Here is a 25,297-nt window from a genome sequence, read left to right on the forward strand (position 1 = left end):
CACTGTGTTTTGTATCAAAATGTGGGTTGGACTTCGCTGTCCATGAGACGAGAATATGTTCTCGTGTTTGTCTATGAAGCACTTCTGAATAAACTACCATCTTATTTATCATCACTCATCAATATTAGAATTAGAATTCCTAAAACCAGGTCTCAAGCAAGGATTACACTTGAGGCCCATGTGATTTCCAGAGTTGGGTATGGCTGCCTTTTCCTGTTACGCTCCTTGCCAATGGAAAAGCCTGCAGACTAAACTTAAATTTGAGTCTTGTCCCCCTGTTGCCCATTTTAAATATTTATTAGAGGATTTTTATTTTTGTATTGCTTGTAAACTTTCGGGTAATGCAAGTTATTGTGCTGTTAGGGGAATAACCTGTTAGGGGAGTAACCTGTTAGGGGAATAAACTGTTAGGGGAGTAACCTGTTAGGGGAATAACCTGTTAGGGGAGTAACCTGTTAGGGGAGTAACCTGTTAGGGGAGTAACCTGTTAGGGGAGTAACCTGTTAGGGGAATAACCTGTTAGGGGAATAACCTGTTAGGGGAATAACCTGTTAGGGGAATAACCTGTTAGGGGAATAACCTGTTAGGGGAATAACCTGTTAGGGGAATAACCTGTGTGCAAATGTAATAATCTGCTGCTGTATTTTTGTGTTATCTGTGATGGTCTTGTTTGTCTTGTGTAGTTTCTGAATCATTGTAGCTAACCTGAATGTGTAACATGTCTACACAGGGCCCAGCTGTAAAAGAAACCTTGGTCTCAGTCTGTGTTCCTTGTTGAAATAAAGGTATAATAATATGATCCATTCATGGCTTTAGTTGTGTCTTGATCATGTGAATAGTCGGAGTTTTCTCCTATATGTCTGTCTTTATGTGACATCTTTTCTGTATTAAAATGGGATTTCCACAATCAATAAACATAAACAGTACTTCACTATAAATATGTTTGACGATGTGGTTTGAAGTACTTTACCATTATCTTGCACAAACAGTAAGACAACTATAGACAGAAATCAATGCAGTAATGTTTTATTAAATAAAGGCTCTGAATAAAATAGTAATACAATCTGGCATTTGGCTAATTCTTCTTCCCAAAAGCTTCTCTGAATGGTTTGGAGACGGCTCTGGAGATAGCTCGTAACACCCTGACTATGAGAGGGCGTTTACGGTACTGGGACTCCTGGGGAGCAGGGGCCAGTGTGGTTGTCAGGGCCTCCTTGGGTGGGGAAGTGGATGGAACCTCTGGAACCTCACACTCAGCATCTGTGATAAGAGTATTTCATAATCAGAAAATGAATATGTGTATCTGTCTGCCCGTCTGTATCTGTAGTCACCGTTTTAACAAGCTGGCCATAGGGTGATACATCAATATGACATTATCGATGCTTATCACTTACCCTGTGAAATACGAGTCTCTCTGAGACGTTTGGTAGGCAGAGAATCCTGTTCAGGGTGGCTCTTCGGTTCCCCTTTTGTCTTGAACAGCTGTTGACAAAACACATCAGGACAACTGAGCCTGTGTAAAATATTTCGCATGCATCCCAAAAGGCACCCTATTGGCTACGTAAGGCACTACCTTTGACAAGGGCCCATCGAGCTCTGGTCAAAAGTAGTGCACTATATAGGGAATAGGGTGCAATTTGGAACACATCCATTGAATCTCTCTCCCATGTGTATTAGGATTGTATTACAGCGGCCTCACTCAACCTCCTAAAGACAATGACAACAGCATTGTTCTAATGCAGAGACAATAGGGGTTTAGTGAATCTGTAGGGTACATTTCAGCCCTGCCTTACATAGGTAATCTAAAGACACTGAGCCCTCTACCTTAATCCTGATCTTTGGAATCTTGACAATTTTGTGTAGGAAATGCCACTTCCTGTTCTTCTTAGTCTCTTCCCCCCTGGCAGAGGGAAGGTGGGCCATGCCATCAGCCTTTACATTAGCCGGGCTAAGGCCCCTGGCAGGGAATTCCTCAGTAGCATTAAGGTCAGCCATAACACCATGAGTGATGTCACTTGCGGCATTGCTGGTGTCTAAGTAAGACGAGCAAGCTGGTGTGACCGACCTGGGTACAATAACTGGGAGAAGAGGACGCAACTACGGAAGTCAGTCACTGTGTCCCAAAAGCCATTCTCTTCCCTTTATAGTGCACAACTTTTGAACAGGGCCCATAGGGTCTGGCTCTGGTCAAAAGTAGGGCACTAAATATGGAAGAAGGTGCCATTTTGGACACAAACAGCAAAGTTCACATCATAAAACGCAATGTAGTGAGCATCATGTTACAATGAAGTCCTATGCAGATGAAGAGGTACTTTCACTTACCATCCTCCATTGCAGACTTGGACAGATCAGTCAGGCTGTCCATCACCATGTCTGTCATCAACTTGATGACCTGATCCAAAACCCTGTCAGCCGTTGGTGGCATAGGCCTACCCAAACACTGTCCCAGGAGTCTGCTAACAGAAGTCTGGGCAAAGCTGTAAATGAGCTCTGACGCATCGTCCTTTGACAGCTTCCTCAGTGCTGGCTTTGGCAGCGCTGGTTGAGAGAGGCTTCTGTGGCCAGTCGTGGATTGAAGCTGGCGGCTTATGGTTATCTCCTGAATGAGACCATGGACCTTTGCGATCAGGTTGCCAGACGCATCTTGAAGGGCTTCGATTGACAGGAGCCTATCCAGATTTTCTTCTGCTGTAGTCATCTCTGAGTCGTCTGTCTTCAATGTATCCATTATAGTTTTCACTATGATACTGGTGTCAGATATGTTTATTTCTTGTTGATTCACAAGCGCTGACTGTGAACCTGTCTTGTCCATTGCATTAGAGGTATGGCATTCTGTCCTTGTGATCTCATTGGCAGCACTCATGTCAGGCAACAGGTCAAGGCTCTCCAGTAGAGAGTCTAACATGTTAGTGGCTATCAGACACTCCTCCCTTGCATTCTGCCCAACAGATGAACTCTCAGAGTTGGCCAATCTGCACTTGATCACATTTAGGATCAAGCTGAGCGTCTTCTTTGCAGTTTTGCTAAAGCCTTCTTGGCTGACTGCCACTGTTCCGTCTTGTAGAGCCACAAGAGGTTCACAACTTGCACTCAATCCACTACCATGGAGAGGAGAGGTTCTCTTCAAACTGGTGTCGCTCACAACTGACATACTCAGAGTGACATCCTCACTGCATGTGTCAATTACATGGTGGTCTGTGGAGGAGCCACTCGAAGACACAAGGGCTTTAGACCTTTTAGTCAAACTGACTTTTGAAAATGGCTTCTCACTTCTCACAGACGGAGGGCGGCTCCTGTCCTTAACAAGAGCAGTGTCAGGGGACTTTGAGCATCTGAGTGTCTCCACAGGGGTGGAGTCCAGCACATCTTTGGCTGTGGTGACGGACACGGGTGGAAAAGACAAAAAGACGTTCAGTCTATCCTTTACTCTGTGGTACATGGTTTGAGCAGCATCCAATAAGGTGTCAAAGACAACTCTGGGATTGAGCTGGGACTGCAGCTTTTTCTCTCCTAGTGGGAAGGAGTCTGCGTCCTCCACTGTGTACTGGGATAGATTTTCAAGGTCTTGCATGATCATATTCACTATATCTTCAGTTGTAGAAACCACATGGTGTGAGAAGGTGCTGCTAGGCATGCTCTGTGGCAAAGAACAGTTGGCTTCGCTAGCAGCTCTGAGAATGGCCTCACGCACAATCTGTTTGGCCGTAGCTCGGAACTCAGCACTGTGAAAGCTCTGGATGGAAATGTTAGAGGTTCTGCTGGCTACACTACGAGATCGCGTGAGCGTGGCAATCCTGGCTGACATCACGTCACTCGAAATGGTGAGGCTCTCCAATTTCAAAATGATAGAGTCCAACTTCTGGTTGAAGTCGAAGGATGCATTTGACATGCTCTCGCATTTGACTTCCTTTGAAGTCTCCACCCTCAGCACCGAGATCACCTGTTTGATGACCCCTTTAGTGCAGGTGTCGAGGGTGAGCTGGTGGGCTGAGGACATTGAAGAGGTATTACTGTCTGTCTTCTGTACAGGAGATACCTCCACAGTGGTCTCAGTTACAAGTAGTCCAGTGTCATAGAACTCAATTTGCACAGGAGTATTTTTTCCCTCAGTGAGAAGGTGAGAGGTGAAAAGCTTCCTCAGTTTATCCAGGGTTTTGGTATAAATCTTCTGGGAACCTGAACTCACTTCCATCCAGAACATTTTGCGACCTGATTTCGTACGCATGGAGGTCTTATTGACCTCGGATACCTCATGCAGGTCAGAAATAATTCCACCAAATAGATCAGAGGATGCATCCTCAATATTCTCAGCGGAAACACAGACAGACAGAACTTCCGACAGTTTCCCACAAGTGTCGGTTTTATCCAGCACGCCAGTATATGTCACAGCTGCATCCTGAATGACCTGAGTGATGCATTGCTCAGCTTTGACGATATACCCCTCCACTGGTTGACCATGGAGGATGTCAACTTTATCAACAGGGAGCACATTCTGAATATTCACATTCTCCTCTGATGGGCGTGGGCTGTTGAAGATAATGCTCTCAGTGACCATGTTAGAGGAGGCGAGAGATGAGTCGAGAAGCAGAGACCTGTATATTGTCGAGGTGGACATCTCTGGGTGCTTAATCATAGCAGCCTCCTCCAAAATGGCCGACGGGCCCTGGAGGATGTCAGAAATATCCATGTCCTCAATACTCTCTACCAGAGACGATAGTAGGTCTCTGGCTGACAGGTTTTTAGGTCTCTGGTTCTCGAGCTCCATTTTGATTGCTTGACAGACAGTTGCTGCAGCAACAGCAGAGCTACAACACAACTGCTTCAAGGTGGAGTCAGAAATAGATGATGACAGATCTGTCATGGACATGGTGGAGAGTTGACTCTCAGAGACAAAGGGTCTGAGTTTGACAGACACCTGTCTGACCAAGTCCCCAGCAAGAGCTCTCATATCTATTGCTCCACTAGCTGAGTTGTAGGAGCAGGCACTCTGTGGCCTTGACGGGCTCCCGCTATCCAAAAATCCTGTTATCCCAAAAACCTCAAGTACAAGATCCACAACATCGGATGACACTTCTGTCATTCTGTTGTGGGACAGAAATTGACTTGGATGAACGGTGCCTGCATTCAGAGTCCAGTCGCAAACAGAGTTGTCGGACTGACTCTGGACTAGTGGAACTAGACAGGTTTCACTTGGACCTTGGCCAAAGAGTTCTGCCATTTTGAGCAGAACTGATCTTAAGACCTTTGACTTGGAAATGTTCAGCAGTGGGTCGTTGTTGGACAGTCTGGTGGACGGTCTGCTAGCCGATCTCTGAACAACTAGGCTTTGTATTTCTGCCGAAATGGCAGTGAGAAAATAGGTCAAGGGGCTGGTCGCTCGTCCCTCGTTTCCTCCGTTGGCTTTAGCCTTAAAGATGCTATCTATGATGATGACTATAACCTGTCCAGCCAGAGGACCCAATATGGCCTCAAGCTCCCTCTCTAACTCAAGGGGAGACTTGTGGTCGTGCGCAATATGCTCTATGGCATGGGAATACATCTTAGCAGACACCATGCTTAGCATTTCTTGGGCAAACTGCTGACTTGCTGAGATACTACCAGACAGCGGACCTAGAGTTCCCTGACTGAAACTTCGCATTAGCTCAGCCAATCTGGAGTTGAGAAGGTTCATTACCAACTCTACAATACCCATCATAAACCTGGTGTCCGTTGGTATTTTGACAGGTCTGTATTTCTCCCGTCTACTCCAACTGGACGACAGTACGATGTCACTCTGCGACTGGCCTCTCTGGACCATGTTGAAGACAGAATCCTCAGAGATTCCAAACACAGAACTCAGTGGTGCCGAGTGGGGTCTGTGTCTCATCTCTCTATCACCACCCTCAGGTGAGGAGACATATCGCTCTTCGTCATCACTCAGCAAAGAGGTCATGGAACTGCAGAATGCACAACAGAAATTAATAGTACATGATAACAAAATACAAAATATGATCTGGATCTGGAATGGATATTTGTCCTTATAACAAGGGACATGGGAATAATGTTTTTAGAAAGACCTACAAGAAGAGGAGGGGAAAGGGGTAAGTACCTATGAGAGGAGGGGATAGGGGTAAGTACCTGTGAGAAGAGGGGATAGGGGTAGGTACCTGTGAGAGGAGGGGATAGGGGTAGGTACCTGTGAGAGGAGGGGATAGGGGTAAGTACCTATGAGAGGAGGGGGTAGGTACCTGTGAGAGGAGGGGATAGGGATAAGTACCTATGAGAGGAGGGGATAGGGGTAGGTACCTGTGAGAGGAGGGGATAGGGGTAGGTACCTGTGAGAGGAGGGGATAGGGGTAGGTACCTATGAGAGGAGGGGATAGGGGTAGGTACCTATGAGAGGAGGGGATAGGGATAAGTACCTGTGAGAGGAGGGGATAGGGGTAAGTACCTGTGAGAGGAGGGGATAGGGGTAGGTACCTGTGAGAGGAGGGGATAGGGGTAAGTACCTGTGAGAGGAGGGGATAGTGGTAAGTACCTATGAGAGGAGGGGATAGGGGTAAGTACCTATGAGAGGAGGGGGTAGGTACCTGTGAGAGGAGGGGATGGGAAAGTACCTGTGAGAGGAGGGGATGGGGTAAGTACCTGTGAGAGGAGGGGATAGGGGTAAGTACCTATGAGAGGAGGGGATAGGGGTAAGTACCTGTGAGAGGAGGGGATAGGGGTAAGTACCTGTGAGAAGAGGGGATAGGGGTAGGTACCTGTGAGAGGAGGGGATAGGGGTAGGTACCTGTGAGAGGAGGGGATAGGGGTAGGTACCTATGAGAGGAGGGGGGGGTAGGTACCTGTGAGAGGAGGGGATAGGGATAAGTACCTATGAGAGGAGGGGATAGGGGTAGGTACCTGTGAGAGGAGGGGATAGGGGTAGGTACCTATGAGAGGAGGGGATAGGGGTAGGTACCTATGAGAGGAGGGGATAAGGATAAGTACATGTGAGAGGAGGGGATAGGGGTAGGTACCTGTGAGAGGAGGGGATAGTGGTAAGTACCTATGAGAGGAGGGGATAGGGGTAAGTACCTATGAGAGGAGGGGGTAGGTACCTGTGAGAGGAGGGGAAAGGCGTGGGAGTTTGTGTGCTGCAAGTAGTTCTTGAACTGGTGCGTCTACTGGGTCCACCACGAAAGCTGAATCTGACGCTGCGGCCAAGAGAGGTCACTTCTCTAGCCTCATTACTTCCTGATCCAGAAGAGCTTGACGAATCAGTGTGCCTGATCTGCATGGTGAGGTCAAGGGCGGGAACGACCACAGTGGATGTAGACTCCATCACCCAATTCGTAATATCCATGCACCTAGCACTAAACTCATCTCTGCTCATCTGAAATGTTAAAAGACCATATAGAGTTAGTTTGTTAACGGAGCGCACTGCTGCACCATGTGTTTACTCAAGCTAGTCAATTAAAGCAGTGGTTCAGGATGTTCCACAATGCAGGAAAGGGGGGGCCTAAGTAAAAAAGTTTGGGAACCTCTGAATTAAAGGTCCTGCACGATTTCCACCAATACGAGTTTGGAATGTTTGGTCCATCTTACCAACATGAACTACTTTAGAAGTGACTATAACTCACCCCGGCACGCATATTCTCACTCAGCAGATTCCAATGGCTGAAAAGTAAATAAAAAAAAGATACACAAATAAACTACATGATATTACCTCTATTCTCTTAGAAGATGGATGGATACGGAAGTAGGCCACATCCAAACATCCCTGATTGGTCAGTTGGTCAGGATATTTGCCCGAGAGGTCAAAACCCATTGAGAGATGGACAAAATGGAGGCTTTCTCATCCAATGGGTTTTGAGAAGGAGGGGAAGAGAGGACTCTAGGAGAATGCAATTGAGATTGAGGAGGCAAATGGATATTCCTTAAATACGGAACCATTGTTGACCAAGGGCACGGGGGGGATAGGCTGGTCTGGGAGGCTGCAGCCTTGCGGGTCATGGTAGTGGGTCACCACAGCCTGATGGGGACGACAGAAAGCAGACTTAGGCTGGAATTCAATCAAATTCGCCATAGCACCTGAACTACTGTCTGCGTGTACAAACAGACATGTACACACACACACACTGGAAGCATTTACCTTTGGGTCTCCTGGGATTGAGAGTGACCTCCAGTGTCAGAGTGATGTGGATGTCTTCAGATCAACCTGATTCAACTCACTCTCTCCTTTGGCCTCCTAGATTGAAGCCTACTAGCTCAAGAGTCATTTTAATCTTCAAGAGGCTTGTCAGATGTCATTTCAGGGATGGGATGACAAAGTACCCATCAGCCTCTAGTGACAGAGTTGGGATCTGTCTCTAGAACAGGGTCTGTCAAGGATACAGAAAAAGGAACCTGTCACTATAATGAGAGGAGGGGAAAGTAGAATCATAGGGAAGTTTGTAGAATGCTGCAAGTAGTTCTTGAACTGGAAAGGACTCCATGTTGTGCCTTTGAGCCTTTCATTTACCCTTTCATTATAAGTCAATTATAAAATAGATGTTCAGGTACATATTAGTGTTTAAAATGTCAATATTGCGCATGGGGAGCCAGCTCTCATATGGATATCTTTGATTATACTGTGTTGTGTAATGTTTACATATTGATGTAAATGCAACATAATGCAGATAGATGTCCCATCTCTCTAAATACATGGCTCTGGGCCTACCTCTCCGTAGGTGGTGACCTTTGACCTACTACATCATCTGTATCTGTAGGCCTATGTGATCCTGTAACCAGTCACAAATGTGTCATTAGTGTAAATCACTTACCTGTCTTCCTTCATAACATCACCGTCATTGATGGGGTCACCCAGGTCTATGAGGGTGAGGTCATTCCCACTGACCTCTGACTCCTGAAAGACAGCAAGCACAAAGTCATGTTTAGATGTCACCTACTGTGTCGCCTTTAGCCGTGTTGAAAACAACGGACTTCCGACTTCAGAGCGTTCAAGACAACCGAAAAAAAGAAAAAAAAAACTCAGACATTGAAAAATTGTTTTCAACAGTCATCCAAGTCAGAAGCAGCACGGCTTGGCGGGTCATGTTTCGGAGGACTCCTGACTCGACCTTTGAGAAGTCGCAGCGATGAGACTAGATCGTAACTACCAATTGGATATCACAAAAAAATGACAAAAACTCTGGCAACTCTTTAGAGCTCCAAATTTCTGACCTAAAGATCATGGAAGTCATGATTTGACCAAGATCACTTGCCTTGAAAGCACCATTAACCCAACACTCATTGTCACATCATAATGCATCATATGCATAGAAATAGAATCACCAGAACATCATGTCAGGTGTACAGTTCAGTTTACCAGTCAAATTGCCGTGATCAGAGGCTCTATCCTTTCTAGTGATTATATTTCTATGGTCACATCATAATGCATCATATCTATGCTTGTGTCCGAAATAGCACCCTATTTCCCAATATAATGCACTTATTTTGGCCGGAGCCCTATAGAGTGCCACAGGAATGAGTCATAATCCCCATAAAACATAGTAGTCAAACAGGGAAATGGTTCCAATCGTTTTTACACCATACACTTTTCCCATAGTGGATTTTAGAAACACTTAAAATAAGGGCTGTGTTTCAGGTAGGCTTACCCTGGTGTGACATTTTGATAACTGTAAATCTCTCTAGGACAAGGTGACTTTTATCAATATATTCGCCTGTATTTACCCCCCCAAAATTAAATGCTAATTATCTGCTAATGTGGCTATCATAAAGAACTACAAATGCCACGATGATCATGCTGATCGAGGCAAAGGTAAGAATCTCTTGATTAACTATCTAATGTTAGCTAAATGTAGTAATTCATAAATTGGCTACATTTCTTTAAATGGCCAATTCTGTGAACTGTTTAGTGCAAGTTTTAAATTGACACAAAACCTGTTAGCAAAGGTGTCAGCTAGAAATGACGTTTAGGAGTTTGCAGGGATTTGTAGTTTTGCATGTCTACTTTGATGCTAATTACACATTTCGAATCTGAGAGTAAATAGAGCCAAATGTATTGCTAAAAGTCACCTTGTCCGTGAGAGATTTACATGGTTCTAAAAATGGCACACCAGGGTAAGCCTACATGAAACACAACCCTTATTTGATGTGTTTCTGAAATCGCCTATGGGAAAAATGAATGGTGGAAAAACGATTGGAACCATTTCCCTCCCTGTTTGACCGCAAGGTTTTATGGGTATTATGACACCTCCACCGTGGGGCTAAAAAGACGGGTTGGTTGTTTAGCAACAAAACTGGCATGTAACTGGGTAAAATAGACAAAGTAAATTGACAGGGTTTGCTTAGAACATTGACAACATGTAAACTATATTTAGTCTCTAAATGTTCATTGCAAACAAATACATTTGCATAATGAGCACTTGCTAGCTGAGGTTGAGTCATAACAAGATACATGCATTCCGGCCATTGATGAGCGCACGCATGTTTTTCATGACCAGCCAACCAGTGTATGGATCTTAGTCAAAAGTAGTGCACTAGCCTACATAGGGAATAGGGTGCCATTTAGGACGTAAATGTGAAGGTGGTGTCATAAGCCTTTGACCATAGACCCCCATTTGACCCACAACAGATTCTACTGTACCTTTAGCCAACTCTCATGACTCCCCGGCCATAGAATATGTAGTTTGATATTACAGAATGAATAGCACATCATTTCATTTATTTAACAATATTTAATCCACAGTAATTAATATAAATGGGGATTTCAAAATAATTATAAACTGGTTGGATTGAGACCTGAATGCTGATTGGCTGAAAGCCGTGGTATATCAGACTGTATACCATGGGTATGACAAAACATGTATTTTTTACTGCTCTAATTATGTTGGTAACCAGATTATAATAGCAATAAGGCACCTCGGGGATTCGTGATATATGGCCAATATACGTCGCCAGACCCACTGACTCCAGGTCATCTACAAGTCCATGCTAGGTAAAGCTCCGCCTTATCTCAGTTCACTGGTCACGCTGGCAACACCCATCCGTAGCACGCTCTCCAGCAGGTTTATCTCACTGATCATCCCTAAAGCCAACACCTCATTTGGCCGCCTTTCGTTCCAGTTCTCTGCTGCCTGTGACTGGAACGAATTGCAAAAATCGCTGAAGTTGGAGACTTTTATCTCCCTCACCAACTTCAAACATCTGCTATCTGAGCAGCTAACCGATCGCTGCAGCTGTACATAGTCTATCGGTAAATAGCCCACCCATTTTTACCTACCTCATCCCCATACTGTTTTTATTTATTTACTTTTCTGCTCTTTTGCACACCAATATCTCTACCTGTACATGACCATCTGATCATTTATCACTCCAGTGTTAATCTGCAAAATTGTAATTATTCGCCTACCTCCTCATAACTTTTGCACACAATGTATATAGACTCCCCTTTTTTTCTACTGTGTTATTGACTTGTTAATTGTTTACTCCATGTGTAACTCTGTGTTGTCTGTTCACACTGCTATGCTTTATCTTGGCCAGGTCGCAGTTGCAAATGAGAACTTGTTCTCAACTAGCCTACCTGGTTAAATAAAGGTGAAAAAAATAAATACAAAAATCCAGCGATCATACACTGTTTACCAGGGGGCAGGGCAACCGACGTTAAGGCTAATCTGAAGATGGTGCTGGCTAAAGCTAAAACTGGCGAGTATAGCGATATTGTTATCCACGTCGGCACCAACGATGTTAGGATGAAACAGTCAGAGATCACCACCAACATAGCTTCAGCGTGTAAATCAGCTAGAAAGATGTGTCGGCATCGAGTAATTGTCTCTGGCCCCCTCCCAGTTAGGGAGTGATGAGCTCTACAGCAGAGTCTCACAACTCAATCGCTGGTTGAAAACTGGTTTCTGCCCCTCCCAAAAGATAGAATTTGTAGATAATTGGCCCTCTTTCTGGGACTCACCCACAAACAGGACCAAGCCTGACCTGCGGAGGAGTGACGGACTCCATCCTAGCTGGAGGGGTGCTCTCATCTTATCTACCAACATAGACAGGGCTCTAACTCCTCCAGCTCCACAATGAAATAGGGTGCAGGCCAGGCAGCAGCCAGTCTGCCACTAACAGTCAGTGTAGTCAGCTCAGCTATCTCCATTGAGACCGTGTCTGTGCCTCGACCTAGGTTGGGCAAAATTAAACATGGCGGTGTTCGCTAGGATAAAGACCTCCTCCATTCCTGTCATTATTGAAAGAGATCATGATACCTCACATCTCAAAATAGGGCTACTTAATGTCAGATCCCTTACTTCAAAGGCAATTATAGTCAATGAACTGATCATAATCTTGATGTGATTGGCCTGACTGAAACATGGCTTTAGCCTGATGAATTTACTGTGTTAAATGAGGCTTCACCTCCTGGCTACACTAGTGACCATATCCCCCGTGCATCCCGCGGAGGTGTTGCAAACAATTTAAATTTACCAAAAAAAAGACGTTTTCGTCTTTTGAGCTTCTAGTCATGAAATCTATGTAGCCTACTCAATCACTTCTTTTAGCTACTGTTTACAGGCCTCCTGGGCCATATACAGCGTTCCTCATTGAGTTCCCTGAATTCCTATCGGACCATGTAGTCATAGCAGATAATATTCACATTTTTGGTGACTTTAATATTCACATGGAAAAGTCCACAGACCCACTCCAAAAGGCTTTCGGAGCCATCATCGACTCAGTGGGTTTTGTCCAACATGTCTCTGGACCTACTCACTGTCACAGTCATACTCTGGACCTAGTTTTGTCCCATGGAATAAATGTTGTGGATCTTAATGTTTTTCCTCATAATCCTGGACTATCGGACCACCATTTTATTACGTTTGCAATTGCAACAAATAATCTGCTCAGACCCCAACCACGGAAAATCAAAAGTCGACCTATAAATTCACAGACAACACAAAGATTCCTTGATGTCCTTCCAGACTCCCTCTGTCTACCCAAGGACACCAGAGGACAAAAATTAGTTAACCACCTAACTGAGGAACTCAATTTAACCTTGCGCAATACCCTAGATGCAGTTGCACCCCTAAAAACTAAAAACATTTCTCATAAGAAACTAGCTCCCTGGTATACAGAAAATACCCGAGCTCTGAAGCAAGCTTCCAGAAAATTGGAACGGAAATGTCGCCACACCAAACTGGAAGTCTTCCGACTAGCTTGGAAAGACAGTACCGTGCAGTATCGAAGAGCCCTTGCTGCTGCTCGATCATCCTATTTTTCCAACTTAATTGAGGAAAATAAGAACAATCCGAAATTTGTTTTTGATACTGTTGCAAAGCTAACTAAAAAGCAGCATTCCCCAAGAGAGGATGGCTTTCACCTCAGCAGTAATAAATTCATGAACTTCTTTGAGGAAAAGATGATTATTAGAAAGCAAATTACGGACTCCTCTTTAAATCTGCGTATTCCTTCAAAGCTCAGTTGTCCTGAGTCTGCACAACTCTGCCAGGAGACCTAGGATCAAGAGAGACACTCAAGTGTTTTAGTACTATATTCCTTGACACAATGATGAAAATAATCATGGCCTCTAAACCTTCAAGCTCCATACTGGACCCTATTCCAACTAAACTACTGAAAGAGCTGCTTCCTGTGCTTGGCCCTCCTATGTTGAACATAATAAACGGCTCTCTATCCACCGGATGTGTACCAAACTCACTAAAAGTGGCAGTAATAAAGCCTCTCTTGAAAAAGCCAAAACCTTGACCCAGAAAATATAAAAACTATCGGCCTATATCGAATCTTCCATTCCTCTCAACATTTTTAGAAAAGGCTGTTGCGCAGCTAGTGCTAAATAGGATCCTGACTAGAACCAAAAAAAATATAACATATTACTCCAGTGCTAGCCTCCCTACACTGGCTTCCTGTCAAGGCAAGGGCTGATTTCAAGGTTTTACTGCTAACCTACAAAGCATTACATGGGCTTGCTCCTACCTATCTCTCTGATTTGGTCCTGCCATACATACTACACGTACGCTACGGTCACAAGACGCAGGCCTCCTAATTGTCCCTAGAATTTCTAAGCAAACAGCTGGAGGCAGGGCTTTCTCCTATAGAGCTCAATTTTTATGGAATGGTCTGCCTACCCATGTGAGAGACGCAAACTCGGTCTCAACCTTTAAGTCTTTACTGAAGACTCATCTCTTCAGTGGGTCATATGATGGTGTGTAGTCTGGCCCAGGAGTGTGAAGGTGAACGGAAAGGCTCTGGAGCAACGAACCGCCCTTGCTGTCTCTGCCTGGCCGGCTCCCCTCTTTCCACTGGGATTCTCTGCCTCTAACCCTATTAACAGGGGCTGAGTCACTGGCTTACTAGGGTTCTTTCATACCGTGCCTAGGAGGGGTGCGTCACTTGAGTGGGTTGAGTCACTGATGTGATCTTCCTGTCTGGGTTGGCGCCCCCCCCTGGGGTGTGCCGTGGCGGAGATCTTTGTGGGCTATACTCGGGCCTTGTCTCAGGATGGTAAGTTGGTGGTTGAAGATATCCCTCTAGTGGTGTGGGGGCTGTGCTTTGGCAAAGTGGGTGGGGTTATATCCTTACTGTTTGGCCCTGTCCGGGGGTGTCATCGGATGGGGCCACAGTGTCTCCTGACCCCTCCTGTCTCAGCCTCCAGTATTTATGCTGCAGTAGTTTATGTGTCGGGGGGCAAGGGTCAGTTTGTTATATCTGGAGTACTTCTCCTGTCCTATCCGGTGTCCTGTGTGAATTTAAGTATGCTCTCTCTAATTCTCTCTTTCTCTCTTTCTTTCTCTCTCTCGGAGGACCTGAGCCCTAGGACCATGCTTCAGGACTACCTGGCATGATGACTCCTTGCTGTCCCCAGTCCACCTGGCTGTGCTGCTGCTCCAGTTTCAACTGTTCTGCCTGTGATTATTATTATTTGACCATGCTGGTAATTTATGAACATTTGAACATCTTGGCCATGTTCTGTTATAATCTCCACACGGCACAGCCAGAAGAGGACTGGCCACCCCACATAGCCTGGTTCCTCTCTAGGTTTCTTCCCAGGTTTTGGCCTTTCTAGGGAGTTTTTCCTAGCCACCGTGCTTCTACACCTGCATTGCTTGCTGTTTGGGGTTTTAGGCTGGGTTTCTGTACAGCACTTTGAGATATCAGCTGATGTACGAAGGGCTATATAAATACATTTGATTTGATTTTGATTTGACATGATGTGGAATGGGTTCTAGTTCATTTTAACTTGATGGTTGTGGAACTGAGTGTTTGGGGTTGGTACATATGAGGATGTTGCTAGAATCGGGGTTAATGGTGTCAGTGCTAACTAATATCACGGTTGACAACTTGCATTTAAATTACTCTGCTGGGTGTCTACTAGTCTTCTCTCCTAACTGACTTGGTTTCCTATTAGTGAATGCTTACATGTAAAACCAGCTCTCGTCGCTCATACAGGTGCCCCTACTCTCCTAACCTCCCCTCAGTAACTAACGAAGGCACAAAATGATGACATAAATATCACAAGAAAGAATACATTAATGAATCATTTACTTTCTAGAGGCCAAAGGACAGGTAGGTTTAATAATGTAATATGTCCCATCAAAAAGTCCTGTTGCTTACATACCAGCATCCTAAATGGCACTGCTTTTGACCAGAACCCTATGAACCCTGTTCAACAGTAGTGTACTATTCAGTATAGGGTTCCTTTTGGGATGCATTAAATCTTTACAATTACCCATCAGAGCAAATGCTACCATTTTTTTATTCCCACAGAGCTTAAGACATGAATGATTTTATTAAAATATTTGTTCATACAAAATGTATCATTTCCCCTCCTCCCACGTGGATTACAGACAAGAGGCTAGGTGCGTTCTGACTGTCTTAGTGTGCGGATAAACATGACAATCACTCTCATGAAACTTAAATGAAACATCACTCCTTATGTCTTTTCTCAGAACAAACACTCAGCCCAATTTCTACAGTCAAAACTGGTTTTGAAAATGCTTCTCCACATATTTTGGTCCCTGTCTGTTTTGCTCTCAGTGAAGTGCTACTATCCCCTTGGACTACAGGTTATTGCCGTCATAAGGTGTGCGTCTGTCTGTTGGCCGGACACTTTCTACCGTTTAGGACCTTTGTGGGTAAAGGTAAAGATGGGGTATAGCAGCAGCAGTTCCTCTGAAGTCCAGTATCTGCTGGAAGGGAACCTGGTGGTACGAGAGGATGAGTGTGGGCCTGTTGTGCCTCCCCCTATCCCTCCCTCTTCTCTCTCTCTGTCTGAGGGACTCTTAAGGTTCCTGTGCGGACTGTCTCGGTTCGTGCCCTCCGGAAGCTGGCTGTGGTGATTTAAGACACGCTATGTTTATGTGTGTATTTGTTTGTGGCCTCTGGCCCACTTCGCCGTCCCTCTGTCCAGTACATACCGTTGTAGCAGGCCCAGTGTAGTGGCGTGTAGCCCTGGTTGTCTGTGATGACGGGGAGGGTCCACACTGACTGGGCGGTGTGTAGGAGCCACCCCAGCACCCCAATGTGTCCGGACGCCGCCACCAGGTGGACATGGCTCCGCCCCTTACCTTCCCGAACCAGGAAGCTGGCACTGTGCTTCACTCCTCGTGACCCGTCACCGCCTAGGAGGAAGGGAATGCTGTTCATCGACTACAGCTCTGCATTTAACACCATCGTACCCTCCAAGCTCGTCATCAAGCTTGAGACCCTGGGTCTCGACCCCGCCCTGTGCAACTGGGTACTGGACTTCCTGACGGGCCGCCCCCAGGTGGTGAGGGTAGGCAACAACATCTCCACCCCGCTGATCCTCAACACTGGGGCCCCACAAGGGTGCGTTCTGAGCCCTCTCCTGTACTCCCTGTTCACCCACGACTGCGTGGCCACGCACGCCTCCAACTCAATCATTAAGTTTGCGGACGACACAACAGTGGTAGGCTTGATTACCAACAACGACGAGACGGCCTACAGGGAGGAGGTGTGTGGTGTCAGGAAAATAACCTCACACTCAACGTCAACAAAACTAAGGAGATGATTGTGGACTTCAGGAAACAGTAGAGGGAACACCCCCCCATCCACATCGATGGAACAGTAGTGGAGAGGGTAGCAGTTCCTCCTCCTAAATTCCTCGGCATACACATCACAGGCAACCTGAATTGGTCCACCCACACATACAGCATTGTGAAGAAGGCGCAGCAGCGCCTCTTCAACCTCAGGAGGCTGAAGAAATTCGGCTAGTCACCAAAAGCACTCACAAACTTCTACAGATGCACAATCGAGAGCATCCTGGCGGGCTGTATCACCGCCTGGTACGGCAACTGCTCCGTCCACAACCGTAAGGCTCTCCAGAGGGTAGTGAGGTCTGCACAACGCATCACCGGGGGCAAACTACCTGCCCTCCAGGACACCTACACCACCCGATGTTACAGGAAGGCCATAAAGATCATCAAGGACAACAACCACCCGAGCCACTGCCTGTTCACCCCGCTATCATCCAGAAGGCGAGGTCAGTACAGGTGCATCAAAGCTGGGACCGAGAGACTGAAAAACAGCTTCTATCTCAAGGCCATCAGACTGTTAAACAGCCACCACTAACATTGAGTGGCTGCTGCCAACACACTGACTCAACTCCAGCCACTTTAATAATGGGAATTGATGGGAAATGATGTAAAATATATCACTAGCCACTTTAAACAATGCTACCTAATATAATGTTTACATACCCTACATTATTCATCTCATATGTATACCTATATACTGTACTCTATATCATCTACTGCATCTTTATGTTTGAAGCCTGAAATGTGGCAAAAGGTCGCAAAGTTCAAGGGGGCCGAATACTTTCGCAAGGCACTGTATCACTAGCCACTTTAAACAATGCTACCTAATATAATGTTTACATACCCTACATTATTTATCTCATATGTATACCTATATACTGTACTCTATATCATCTACTGCATCTTTATGTAATACATGTATCACTAGCCACTTTAACTATGCCACTTTGTTTACATACTCATCTCATATGTATATACTGTACTCGATACCATCTACTGTATCTTGCCTATGCCGCTCTGTACCATCACTCATTCATATATCTTTATGTACATATTCTTTATCCCCCTACACTTGTGTGTATAAGGCAGTAGTTTTGGAATTGTTAGTGAGATTACTTGTTGGTTATTACTGCATTGTCGGAACTAGAAGCACAAGCATTTCGCTACACTCGCATTAACATCTGCTAACCATGTGTATGTGACAAATAAAATTTGATTTGATTTGATTTGAGGGATTCTGATACACAAGACAACAGGTCATATTACGAACTGGTAATAACCAGACTGTAATAAACAGAGAGGATAAACAGAGAGGATATGAGCAGATTGCTGGACGACTATAACCTTCACATGAACAGACAGATTTCAAGAACAGTGGTATTGGTAGATGACATCCTCATGATGTTAACACAGCAGATAATAAATAATTTTGGGGCTGAGGCCATCGAAGCCTGTCACCTGCTAGCTGTGTACCTGGCTCTGGATAGAAGTCTCCCCTGTGCACTGATCTAGGATCAGCTTACCCTCCCTAGATCCTCAATCATTAGTGGAGAACATGACAAAAAATGACCTTAGATCAGTGTCTCGTGGGCATTTTCACACGATACCATGTAACATCCCTAGAGTGGACATTGTCGTCCTAGCAACATGACCAAACAAATGGCCATCTTGGTCAGGAAAACTTTTTAATTACAGAAGCTCTCTGTGATATCCTTATGTCTACCTGCAGCGTGGATGGGGGTCCTCTTCAGAGTGAAGTCTTTGGAGGCTTCCTGGTTGATGAGGACGTCAACACACTCCACATGGCTTTTTAAGGCAGCCAGGTCCAGAGGGGTGCGCCCCTGGCTGTCCCTCACGTCTAGATCCAGCAGAGACTGAACCAGGACCTCCATAGCATGGTGGTGAGTGGTACGCCTGAATAGATATTCACTCTTAATATAATCAATGTCCTAGAGTAGACCCGTGGTACGCCTGAACAGAAATACAGTGCTAGACCTCTAAAGTAGACCAGAGTCTTTCAATCGGGAGCCCATTTTTGCTCCCGCCCAGCATCAACATCGGAGGTTCCTGCCAAGCGTGGGATTGAGAAACAAACACTCTACTTCTCCTCTGAGCTTGATTAACTCAAATGGCAAAATAAGGAAATCATCCTCATCATCACTGTGTAGAATATGCATGTATTTTACACTAATCAGGAATAGATCGGAATATGGTGTGTGAGTCTGTCTGGACAGTCAACTTCCTGTGTAAAATCTACACCATGCTTGCATCCCAGATAGCACCCTATTCCCTATGTAGTGAACTACTTTTGATCAGGGCCTATAAGGATCTGGTCAACCGTAGTGTACTAAATAGGGAATAGGGTGCCATTTGTCATATGGAGACCCCTACAGGAGCAGGTAGGCTTTACTCACAGTGAGGTGTAGAGGGCTGATGGGAGCTCTGACATCAGAGTCGTTCAGGATGTCTGTCCCTGAGGTTTCAATTAGTCAAGGAAAGAGAAGACCGGCCAGTTCAGACTTGGAAAAAGAACATCAAGAGTGACGATGCGTCCACGACAAACATGCAGCCACACCTCAAAACCTACTGTTGGGTTCTGAGAATATGAAATATACAAATTCATGTCACTGAGGGAGAGAGCTTAATGTATAACGTTTACATTATGTCAGGCTATGTTATTGTTAGCCATCAGGCATCCTATGGGTGGGATCCTCTGGGATGAGAAGAGACACAGTCTGGTACCAATCACCATGTCAGCCTTGAGTTGGGGAGGAGTGAGCACTTTGGGGTAGCGGTCAGAGTTTTTACTCTGAGAATTAGAACCTAACAGTTGGCACTGCGAGCAGGGTTCACCGCGATTTGCAGTCGAACTAGAGATTCCGAATCAGTGAAACAGAAACAAGGTAGGCACAGTTCCTACACCCGTTATCACTAATTCTGGCATCTTGGGGAGATGAGAGTCGTAGGCTGAACCAATTATAGGGTACAAACCTAGAAAGCCTGAGCTTATTCAGTAGTCCCATTGTATTACGACCGGTCGTAGCTTTGTGGTATATGGTAAGTCCCGGGAGGTAAACCCAAACCTGTAGAGGGTAACTCCTAGGGGGTAAATCCCGAGTAGGTTGGTTCCTGCTAGTACTATAAGAATAGGGTGAGTCCCGGAAGGTAAGCCCGAGCAGGCAGGTACCTGCAAAGGGTAAGTCCTAGGGGGTAAGACCCGGGTGGGGTTGGTTACCTGCTATACCTGTAACGAGAGGGTGAAAGTCTCAGCCGCAGTGGCCATGCGGCAGTAGAGTGGGTGTGGATGGATAAAGTGACATGCTTGTGTACTAGGATAAAATGTTGCCATTCAGGGTTAGAAGAAAAGCAATAAGATACTCGAACGCTGCTGTTGGATTTGGGTGTATTAGCAGTAGCAATAAAGAGAGGTTGGTTTTATGCCCTGTTGGGGTGGGGAACCATGACAGATTATGTGGAAATAGGAAGACAAGTGTGAATCATTTTGGTAATGTGTGTTATCAACAACAGTGATATTTGAACAGATTGGAGATGACTATCCATAACAATAAAATCCTTCATACAGTGAGGTTAGGTTACCATGCTTGTCCTGCCCCACAGCTGTAGACACAGCCTTCTCCAGGTCCTCAGACACTAGCTGGAGATCCATTACAGGATGTCTGTCACCTCACTAAGCCCCTATTGCAGGTTAGGGGTCACATCCACTTGAATGTCCTTCATATGACGAACCTCCTACAGAGCAAATGAGGAAAACATGATATAGTAGGATTTATGTTAGTAGCAATAGAATATGGGAATTTTATCTCAACGCTGCCTACAGCTAACATATTTATTTATGTATGTGATCTATGTAAATAAATAAATATATCACAGCTGTAAAACTGTGAAGGACTATAGGTGGAGGCCTACCCATTTCCCAGGAGCATTGTAAAACCTAAAATAATTAGGCCTACTTCTTTCTACTGCTGATCTGAGACCATTAGGGTTAATCATTACAGATATAAATGCAATATATGGAGTAGAAAAGATTGCCTGCCCACCAACTTGATAAGAATCAACATATGTTCTACATGGTCTATTTCTATCTGAACGTAACAACTCAATCAAGCTTGTTAATTGATCGTTAAGCCATGTTTGTCAGGTAAACGGTCATTAGTGGCCTATATAAGCCTCATACAGGCCATGGGAAGACATTACCTGTTGATAACACAGACTATTTTCATGATCATGGGAGGTGTGAGAGAATTGCTGCTCGTTGTGATGACTGTGGGGGTTGTCAAAGGTTGGTTCACTAATGTTTAAGGGATTTGTTTGGTAAATATGCTTAACTTTATAAGTTGGGTATTAATATTTGACTGTCTGTATCTTCCGCGTTGGTCATCTTTTATTCTTCACTGCTATTAATATGTAGCTATTTTGTGTGAACTCAACTTCTGTCAACACTTTCTCCTCAGTTTCTTGTTACCCTGTTGGAAAGTCCCAGAAGCAAGATCAAGTCTCTCTGCAGAGGAGACTTGGAGGTAAGTGTTTCTTTCCACAACCCTGCTAGCTATGTTCTTTGTCACTGTCTATGGTGCTGCTGTGTTTGACACTCATTCAACAGCATAGAGTAACTCAGTCTAAATAATGTTGTCAAACCTTTTGCTTGTGTACCTTAACCTACCCTTTTCAGAGCTGTCATCAAATGACGTCTCCATTGTGCATGCCCTGGCCTTGCTCCGATCCATAGGGTCTGACGCTAAACAAGCCAGAGAAGGTACGGCTTGAAACATATACTTTAAAACTGTTGGGTTCATGTTGCTCAAAATTCGATTAGCAATTTGGCCCAGACCGTGTAGCACAGATGTGTTGCTGTAGAATACCCAACTGTTCCTTTTGTTTTTTCTCAAGAGTATTTAGAGACCAATGAAGTAGAATCCCAAGCTTCTCCAAACCATGGTAGCTCTCCGGCAAATGATGCCCTGTCCTGAGGAGAAGCTGAGGCGGAGAAGCTGAGGCGCATGTCCTCTGACGACGCCACCTCTGAAGCTGCCACCGGCCCGGCCCTCTGACGACGCCACGCCACGCCACCTCTGAAGCTGCCACCGGCCCGTCTGGCGACGACGCCACCTCTGAAGCTGCCACCGGCCCCCGCCACCTCTGGCGACGACGCCACCTCTGAAGCTGCCACCGGCCCGTCTGGCGACGACGCCACCTCTGAAGCTGCCACCGGCCCGTCTGGCGACGACGCCACCTCTGAAGCTGCCACCGGCCCGTCTGGCGACGACGCCACCTCTGAAGCTGCCACCGGCCCGTCTGGCGACGACGCCACCTCTGAAGCTGCCACCGGCCCGTCTGGCGACGACGCCACCTCTGAAGCTGCCACCTCTGAAGCGCCACCTCTGAAGCTGCCACCGGCCCGTCTGGCGACGACGCCACCTCTGAAGCTGGCGTCTGGCGACGCCACCTCTGAAGCTGCCGCCACCTCTGAAGCTGCCACCTGGCCGACGCCACCTCTGAAGCTGCCACCACGACGCCACCTCTGAAGCTGCCACCGGCCCGTCTGGCGACGACGCCACCTCTGAAGCTGCCACCGGCCCGTCTGGCGACGACGCCACCTCTGAAGCTGCCACCGGCCCGTCTGGCGACGACGCCACCTCTGAAGCTGCCACCGGCCCGTCTGGCGACGACGCCACCTCTGAAGCTGCCACCGGCCCCCGTCTGGCGACGACGCCACCTCTGAAGCTGCCACCGGCCCGTCTGGCGCGACGCCACGCCACCTCTGAAGCTGCCACCGGCCCGTCTGGCGACGACGCCACCTCTGAAGCTGCCACCGGCCCGTCTGGCGACGACGCCACCTCTGAAGCTGCCACCGGCCCGTCTGGCGACGCCACCTCTGAAGCTGCCACCTCTGAAGCTGCCACCGGCCCGTCTGGCGACGACGCCACCTCTGAAGCTGCCACCGGCCCGTCTGGCGACGACGCCACCTCTGAAGCTGCCACCGGCCCGTCTGGCGACGACGCCACCTCTGAAGCTGCCACCGGCCCGTCCTCTGGCGACGACGCCACCTCTGAAGCTGCCACCGCCCGTCTGGCGACGACGCCACCTCTGAAGCTGCCACCGGCCCGTCTGGCGACGACGCCACCTCTGAAGCTGCCAGCTGCCTGTCTGGCGACGCCACCTCTGAAGCTGCCACCGGCCCGTCTGGCGACGACGCCACCTCTGAAGCTGCCACCGGCCCGTCTGGCGACGACGCCACCTCTGAAGCTGCCACCGGCCCGTCTGGCGACGACGCCACCTCTGAAGCTGCCACCGGCCCGTCTGGACGACGCCACCTCTGAAGCTGCCACCGGCCCGCTCTGGCGACGCCACGCCACCTCTGAAGCTGCCACCGGCCCGTCTGGCGACGACGCCACCTCTGAAGCTGCCACCGGCCCGTCCTGCGACGCCACCTCTGAAGCTGCCGTCTGGCGACGACGCCACCTCTGAAGCTGCCACTTTGCCCGTCTGGCGACGACGCCACCTCTGAAGCTGCCACCGGCCCGTCTGGCGTCGACGCCACCTCTGAAGCTGCCACCGGCCCGTCTGGCGACGACGCCACCTCTGAAGCTGCCACCGGCCCGTCTGGCGACGACGCCACCTCTGAAGCTGCTGGACCGGCCGTCTCTGGCGACGCCACCTCTGAAGCTGCCACCGGCCCGTCTGGCGACGACGCCACCTCTGAAGCTGCCACCGGCCCGTCTGGCGACGACGCCACCTCTGAAGCTGCCACTGGCGACGACGCCACCTCCCGCCTGAAGTCTGGCGACGCCACCTCTGAAGCTGCCACCGGCCCGTCTGGCGACGACGCCACCTCTGAAGCTGCCACCGGCCCGTCTGGCGACGACGCCACCTCTGAAGCTGCCACCGGCCCGTCTGGCGACGACGCCACCTCTGAAGCTGCCACCGCCACCCCATTTGCTGTCTGGCGACGACGCCACCTGCCTGATTGTTTTCTGGCACCTGGCTGCCACCGGCCCGTCTGGTGACGCAACGCCACCTCTGAAGCTGCCACCGTTCTTAACCTCTAAGCCAAGGCTGGCTAAAACGTCCACGCCACCTCTCAATTCAGCTGCCACCGGCCCGTACTCAGATAATACTTTCAACGCCACCTCTGAAGCTGCCACCGGCCCGTCTGGCGACGACGCCACCTCTGAAGCTGCCACAGGCCCGTCTGGCGACACCACCTCTGAAGCTGCCAGCTGCCACCGCCACCTCTGAAGCTGTCCTCTAGACTTTACGACGCCACCTCTGAAGCTGCCCGGCCCGGCTCCGACGACGCCACCTCTGAAGCTGCCACCGGCCCGACTGGCCCGACGAGCTGCCACTGCCCCGTCTGGCGACGACGCCACCTCTGACGACGCCCGTCTGGCGACGACGCCCCTCTGAAGCTGCCACCGGCCCGTCTGGCGACGCCACCTCTGAAGCTGCCACCCCCGCCCGTAAAATCTGGCGACGACGCCACCTCTGAAGCTGCCACCGGAGAACTGCATTTGTCTGGCGACTGACGCCACCTCTGAAGCTGCCACGTCAAATACGCCACCTCTGCCACCTAAAGCGCCACCTCTGCCACCGGGTCTATGACGACGCCACCTCTGAAGCTGCCACCGGCCCGTCTGGCGATGACGCCACCTCTGAAGCTGCCACCGGCATGTCTCCCATTTGACGACGCCACCTCTGAACTGCCACCGGCCCGTCTGGCATAACACGCCACCTCTGAAGCTGCCACCGGCCCGTCTAGGTTGCTGATGACGCCACCTCTGAAGCTGCCACCGTCCCTTGGCGAAACGAGTTCCTCACTGCCACCTCTGAAGCTGCCACCACCAGTGCCCTCTGGCGTTAAATAAAACATTTATTTTTTACGCCACCTCTGAAGCTGCCACCGGTCCCAACGCCACCTCTGAAGCTGCCAACACTGGCGACACGCCACCTCTGAAGCTGCCACCGGCCCGTCTGGCGACGCAGTTTCACGCCACCTCTGAAGCTGCCACCGAGCCCGTCTGGCGAAAACGACGCCACCTCTGAAGAACTGCCACCGGCCCGTCTGGCGCCACAGACGCCACCTCTGAAGCTGCCACCGGCCCGTCTGGCGACGACGCCACCTCTGAAGCTGCCACCGGCCCGTCTGGCGACGACGCCATGGATATCTGACGTGGGACATGCAATAGTTAACGGGTACTCTAGTCCAGTGTGTAACTGCATTTGCTTGTTTTGACTCAAATAAACATTAACTGTAA

At 48.0% G+C, this 25,297-nt stretch overlaps 3 protein-coding genes across 7 annotated transcripts; 1 reads left to right on the plus strand and 2 right to left on the minus strand.

The window, feature by feature from the left end:
- Positions 1 to 1,010: 1,010 nt before the first annotated feature.
- Positions 1,011 to 7,633, minus strand: LOC112230012. Of its 5 annotated transcripts, XM_042318507.1 has the most exons (6): positions 6,999 to 7,221; positions 6,854 to 6,911; positions 6,654 to 6,769; positions 1,825 to 6,204; positions 1,395 to 1,482; positions 1,011 to 1,260 (listed from the first exon to the last, which is right to left on the minus strand). In XM_042318507.1, exon 4 carries the CDS (start codon positions 5,930 to 5,932, stop codon positions 2,315 to 2,317), a length of 3,618 nt encoding a protein of 1,205 aa, XP_042174441.1. In that variant the 5' UTR covers positions 5,933 to 6,204; positions 6,654 to 6,769; positions 6,854 to 6,911; positions 6,999 to 7,221; the 3' UTR covers positions 1,011 to 1,260; positions 1,395 to 1,482; positions 1,825 to 2,314. The 5 variants fall into 5 exon arrangements, with proteins under 5 accessions (XP_042174441.1, XP_042174439.1, XP_042174440.1 ...); XM_042318505.1 differs by lacking the exons at positions 6,654 to 6,769; positions 6,854 to 6,911 and adding an exon at positions 7,602 to 7,633 and having other exon boundaries at positions 1,825 to 5,936; positions 7,080 to 7,354; XM_042318506.1 differs by having other exon boundaries at positions 6,854 to 7,221.
- Positions 7,634 to 15,977: 8,344 nt separating this feature from the next.
- Positions 15,978 to 16,664, minus strand: LOC121845961 (serine/threonine-protein phosphatase 6 regulatory ankyrin repeat subunit A-like). The gene is made up of 2 exons (XM_042318501.1): positions 16,386 to 16,664; positions 15,978 to 16,169 (listed from the first exon to the last, which is right to left on the minus strand). The coding sequence occupies exons 1-2, from the start codon at positions 16,612 to 16,614 to the stop codon at positions 16,045 to 16,047; spliced, it is 354 nt and encodes a 117-aa protein (XP_042174435.1). The 5' UTR covers positions 16,615 to 16,664; the 3' UTR covers positions 15,978 to 16,044.
- A 4,552-nt stretch (positions 16,665 to 21,216) lies between these two features.
- LOC121845956 (polysialoglycoprotein-like) lies at positions 21,217 to 25,297 on the plus strand. The gene is given in 10 exon segments (XM_042318491.1): positions 21,217 to 21,324; positions 21,497 to 21,562; positions 21,715 to 21,798; positions 21,933 to 22,082; positions 22,179 to 22,374; positions 22,544 to 23,103; positions 23,106 to 23,336; positions 23,523 to 23,945; positions 24,166 to 24,242; positions 25,116 to 25,297. Coding segments are annotated over 10 exon segments (1,983 nt in total). The 5' UTR covers positions 21,217 to 21,224; the 3' UTR covers positions 25,212 to 25,297.

This window comes from Oncorhynchus tshawytscha, unplaced genomic scaffold (genome assembly GCF_018296145.1).
Source record: "Oncorhynchus tshawytscha isolate Ot180627B unplaced genomic scaffold, Otsh_v2.0 Un_contig_4572_pilon_pilon, whole genome shotgun sequence".
In the NCBI taxonomy this organism is placed as follows: domain Eukaryota; kingdom Metazoa; phylum Chordata; class Actinopteri; order Salmoniformes; family Salmonidae; genus Oncorhynchus; species Oncorhynchus tshawytscha.

Excerpts from the sequence above, each read along its gene's own strand:
- LOC112230012 (XM_042318505.1), bottom strand. Across the intron at positions 5,937-7,079 it reads CCTTTCCCCTCCTCTCACAG|TTCCATGACCTCTTTGCTGA; the intron begins GTACCTACCCCC and ends TGCATTCTGCAG.
- LOC121845961 (XM_042318501.1), bottom strand. The coding sequence starts at position 16,614 with ATGAACAGCATTCCCTTCCTCCTAGGCGGTGACGGGTCACGAGGAGTG. Across the intron at positions 16,170-16,385 it reads ACACTGGGCCTGCTACAACG|GTTCCCTTCCAGCAGATACT; the intron begins GTATGTACTGGA and ends TCGTACCACCAG.